Genomic DNA, 5,000 nt, shown 5'->3' with positions numbered 1-5,000 from the left:
CCTGTCTTCCTGTCCACACCATATACACACATATTCCCTCTCTATCTATCTCTTTCTCTCTCTCTCTCTCTCTCTCTCTCTCTCTCTCTCTCTCTCTCTCTCTCTCTCTCTCTCTCTCTATCTATCTATCTATCTATCTATCTATCTATCTTTCTATCTCTCTCACACACATACATAAACACATGCACACACACACACACCTTTTCCACACCTTCTCCACACCCACAGAGGCAGTGTGTGGAGTTTGCACTGAAGGCCCAGCCCCTGAAGCTGTACATCCCGAAGAATCCATTCCAGTATAAGTTCTGGTCCATAATCAACTCCACAGCGTTTGAGTACATCATGTTCGTGCTGATCCTCCTCAACACTGTCACCCTGGCAGTACAGGTAAGGACCTCAGGAACCTTCTGGGAAGGGAGTGTCAGAGATTCTTTAAGTATATAGAGATATGCCAACATAATAGGTTTCTATGGGCACCTAACGCGACCAGGTTCCGGTCTGCCTAATGGGGCATGGCATAATGCTCCTACAATGAATAGAACAGTCCTTAGGTCTGACTAAGGGGGGCAATAATAGAACCCGGAAACAATGGGCCAATGGAACCTCTCTCTCTCAACTCTCTCTGGGAGTGTCATGGGAGCGCCGTGGTTCAATGGGCTAGGGCGCCATGCCGTTGAGTCTGGCCTGAGGTCATTTCCCGATCCTTCTCAGTCTCTCCCTCCTATTGGTTTCCTGTCACTCTCTCATACTGTTCTATCTGAATAAAACCCCGAAAAGTATCTGTAATACTTATTTAAAAGGTAACAGCAAATTTATAACGTTGTGCCCTAACGGGTTAAAAAAGAAAGGAAATGTCCCTTCAGATTTTTGTTCCAGCCCATACTCTGAACCAGGTGCTCTGTAGGAAGTTCAGCTTGTTGATGTAATCATCTGTGTTGAGAGAACAGACAGAAGAAATAGATGTCAATCCAATCCTATGTGTCGCTGGTGATTACAGAGGGCCAGCATACTGTAATAGCTGCAAATATGTTCATTTGGAATATATGCGGAATTTTGTCTGAACGTTTTTTTCTGTTCTCCTGCTCACCTAATGTGTTTTTTTCTAGCCACTTTAAACATCTGTTTTTAAGCATATATTATTGTCTGTGTCTGTCTGTCTTTCTGTTGTCCAGCACTATGAGCAGTCTAAGACCTTCAGTCACATCATGGACATCCTGAACATGGTGTTCACGGGCCTCTTTACTGTGGAAATGATCATCAAGCTACTCGCCCTCAGGCTCAGGGTAAGACTCCATCTACAGGGATGCATTAATCCATTCATTTCTTTCTTTCTTTCTTTCTTTCTTTCTTTCTTTCTTTCTTTCTTTCTTTCTTTCTTTCTTTTTTCTTTCTTTCTTTCTTTCTCTTTACCTGTAGCTCTTTGAGATCCTGTGATTGAGTGCATTAAAATGAGGTCATAATCATCATTATTCATATCTTATGAATCATCTTATTCATATGTTCAAGATGATGATCCATCTTAAAGAAGTATCACAGTGTCTGAAAACACCATTACAGTTTCTAAAATAGAACATTCCAAACAAAAAAATCAAATGTTCATACAATTTCTTAGTTTCTCATTCGTCACGCTTTCCTGTTACTTGCAGCACTATTTCATGGATGCCTGGAACTCCTTCGATGCCCTTATTGTGGTGGGCAGTGTGGTGGATATCGTAGTCACTGAATTCAGCGTAAGTATACCCATGTCTACTACAACTGTGCCTGTCCATGTCTGAGCTCATCTCCAGATCACCCCTTTAGTAGCTGCAGATAAACAGATCCTACAGAAGCAACAGATGTTTGTCTTAGACACTCTTCAGCATGGTCGAATGTAGGTACATATTTTGAGCATTATTTCATTATGGTCATTTCATAGGTTGCCACCATGCCATGTATTTGTGCTAAGAAAGCTAGCAAGAGCTAAAGAGTGGATGTTTTCCTTGTGGTTTGAGATAGCGATTCACTTCCTGCCTTGTCTTTCCTCCTCACTGTTCCCCTCCCCCTTCAGAGCGGTGAAGACAGCTCTCGAGTGTCCATCACCTTCTTCCGTCTGTTCCGTGTCATGCGATTGGTCAAGCTGCTCAGCAAGGGGGAGGGCATTCGCACCTTGCTCTGGACATTCGTCAAATCACTTCAGGTGGGGCGGGGCTTCAGAAACAGAGCAGACAACCTATGCCAGGGATTCCCAACCTTTTCCAATTTGGTACCCACTTGAAATGTTCATAAATGTTTGGGGCCCACCTCTGGCCAAAAAACCCCCAAAAACAATAAAACTCAAATAAATAGTCAACAGCAACACATACTTAACAAACATTATCTATATTCAAGGCCTAGTTGGAACACCTTTAGGGCCCACCACTGGGCCCCAGCCCACAGTTTGAGAATCACTAACCTGTACAGTCCTTTTACATGAATGAAAGACACGAATATCGCTGGGAGAAAATATACAAAATGTACTGCAGTTATTGTATACAGGGCTGAAGTATCTCAGACACAGTGTCTGAAATCAAGTGTAAGACAATATACTGTTGAATACATTGGCCATTTGATAATGGGTCTTGTAGTAAGTTTGTACTTGGTAGTTTTTACAATATTGGTGTTTTGGCAGGTAATTTTACACACTTTGTTTAATATCCACACTGTGAAGTGTAAAAGGCCTGCCTGCTTCCTGTCAATGTCAACACTATGCTAAAAGAGAGGAAACACCACTGTCAAACAATTTACGTATTTCCGTTGCCCTCTGTCAATGGCAATAAATCTCTTGAATTAATAAAAACAGAGGAAGAGCCCTCGCTGTCAGAAAGCCTCCTCAAGGCAACCTGCTGTACTGTAGAGTAGGGGAACCCTGCTGTGTGTACAGCCCAATTACGGCAGCTCTGTTTTGCTCTGATGAAGTCTGATATCTCCCCGAGTCCCCAAACACCCTACTTTAAACCACAAAGAGTGTCTGGGGAAGCATTGTGTTTCGCACTACGCCTCCGAGTGTACATCAACTCGGCCCTAAAGGGGGCCCCGTTCAGACAGATATGATAGTTGTTTACAGAGTGCTTCTACAAGTGGAACGTCAATCCAGACATGAGAGCTGTTGTGTTTAGTTGTTATTGTTCTGTTTGTCCCCTAGGCCCTGCCGTACGTAGCTCTGCTCATTGCCATGATCTTCTTCATCTATGCCGTCATCGGTATGCAGGTGAGTCTTCCCTCAGCTCTGGCCAGGTGTCATGTCGATATGCGCTACCCATCGATCTGAACTATACCAAGCTATTTCTATACTTTCTTGCTTGAGGTTTTGATGTTGCGATAGGAGGAAGTGTGAATGAAAACTTCTCTGAAAGCTCGACCTTGTGCAGGTCCGCTGCCCTCATGTTCTCTTGGTAGTCTTGGCTCAGAGCTAATATTGATACACCAGTAGCAAGCACATGCAACGATGCAGGAATGTGAAATTATGTTTATAGCGAATGCTATCTCCTTTCACAGACCTTTGGGAAGATCGCCATGCAATCTCACACGCAGATCAATCGGAACAACAACTTCCAGACTTTTCAGCAGGCTGTGCTGCTGCTCTTCAGGTAGGAAGGACATCAATAATGTCTAAGATGGAGGTTTTGAAATGAACACAAACAGACAAGCAGAGAGAAAGACAGACAGACAGGCAGGCCTACAGAGAGACTGGGAAATAGCAATGTTTAAAACATTACAACATGCACCACTCTATGCTTACTGGTCTGTGTGAGTATATGTTGTGAGTGTGTGCTGTGTGCTTTTTTGTGTATGTGTGTGTGCGTGCGTGCGCTCTTCTGTGCTTCCAAGTATGGCTTTTGTCGTTTTGTGACTTGTATGCACTTTGCATTTGCCTATGGACGTGTGTGTGTGTGTGTGTGTGTGTGTGTGTGTATGCGTGCGTGCGCGCGCGCGTGCGTGTGTGTGTGTGTGTGTGTGTATTTGTGCAGGTGTGCGACGGGGGAGGCGTGGCAGGAGATCATGCTGGCCAGTCTGCCCGGTAAGCGCTGTGACCCGGAGTCGGACTACGAGCCCGGAGAGGAGTTCACCTGCGGCAGCAACTTCGCCATCATCTACTTCATCAGCTTCTTCATGCTCTGCGCTTTCCTGGTGAGACCACCGCACAGACAGACACACATGCACACATGCGTACATACACACATGCATAAACACATGCATAAACACACACACACACACACACACACACACACACACACACACACACACACACACACACACACACACACACACACACACACACACACACACACACACACACACACACACACACACACACACACACACACACACACACACACACACACACACACACACACACACTTATCACATTTCAGCACCTCGGACAGCTCCAGAATGAGGCTGCTGCTTGTCATGGTAGAAGATGCACACATACATTTAGTACACACACACACAGAGTTGACAAAAAGATGTACACACAATGTCACACACACAACCACATAGAAATGCATTTAAACATACAACTGTGCTTACCACACACACAGACCTACAAAGATTCCAAACTTAGATACTAGCACACAGGTGTGTACACATACAGTATGCTTACAATTACGTTACACACACACGCACACGCACACACACACAAACACACATCACACACACAGACACAAACACACACAGACACAAACACACACACACACACACACACACACACACACACACACACACACACACACACACACACACACACACACACACACACACACACACACACACACACACACACACACACACACACACACACACACACACGCCCTGCCAGCTCCTATTCATGCTGTCCCCGTCCCCCCGCAGCCAGTTCGTTGCTGCTGTTGCTGCTGCTGTGTGCTTTGCTTGGGAAGAGTTTGTCCCCCGGCCCGTCTGTGATTATCTGGGTGCGCGTGATTGGGCTAATCAAGCCACTTCATAATTACATAATGGCTTCC

General features: G+C 45.0%; 1 protein-coding gene across 1 annotated transcript in view; it reads left to right on the top strand.

The window, feature by feature from the left end:
• cacna1fb (calcium channel, voltage-dependent, L type, alpha 1F subunit) overlaps positions 1-5,000 on the top strand; it is a 72,516-nt gene that overhangs the window by 51,403 nt on the left and 16,113 nt on the right. Inside the window, exons 30-36 of the mRNA XM_063207612.1 lie at positions 229-387; positions 1,173-1,283; positions 1,647-1,730; positions 2,048-2,176; positions 3,161-3,226; positions 3,514-3,605; positions 3,987-4,146. Coding sequence (XP_063063682.1) covers positions 229-387; positions 1,173-1,283; positions 1,647-1,730; positions 2,048-2,176; positions 3,161-3,226; positions 3,514-3,605; positions 3,987-4,146 — 801 coding nt within the window. The remainder of the gene's footprint in view (positions 1-228; positions 388-1,172; positions 1,284-1,646; positions 1,731-2,047; positions 2,177-3,160; positions 3,227-3,513; positions 3,606-3,986; positions 4,147-5,000) is intronic.

This window comes from Engraulis encrasicolus, chromosome 10, assembly GCF_034702125.1.
Source record: "Engraulis encrasicolus isolate BLACKSEA-1 chromosome 10, IST_EnEncr_1.0, whole genome shotgun sequence".
Lineage (NCBI taxonomy): Eukaryota > Metazoa > Chordata > Actinopteri > Clupeiformes > Engraulidae > Engraulis > Engraulis encrasicolus.
The sequence above is the reverse complement of the archived record's forward strand: the minus strand, read 5'-3'. Positions and strand labels throughout refer to the sequence as shown.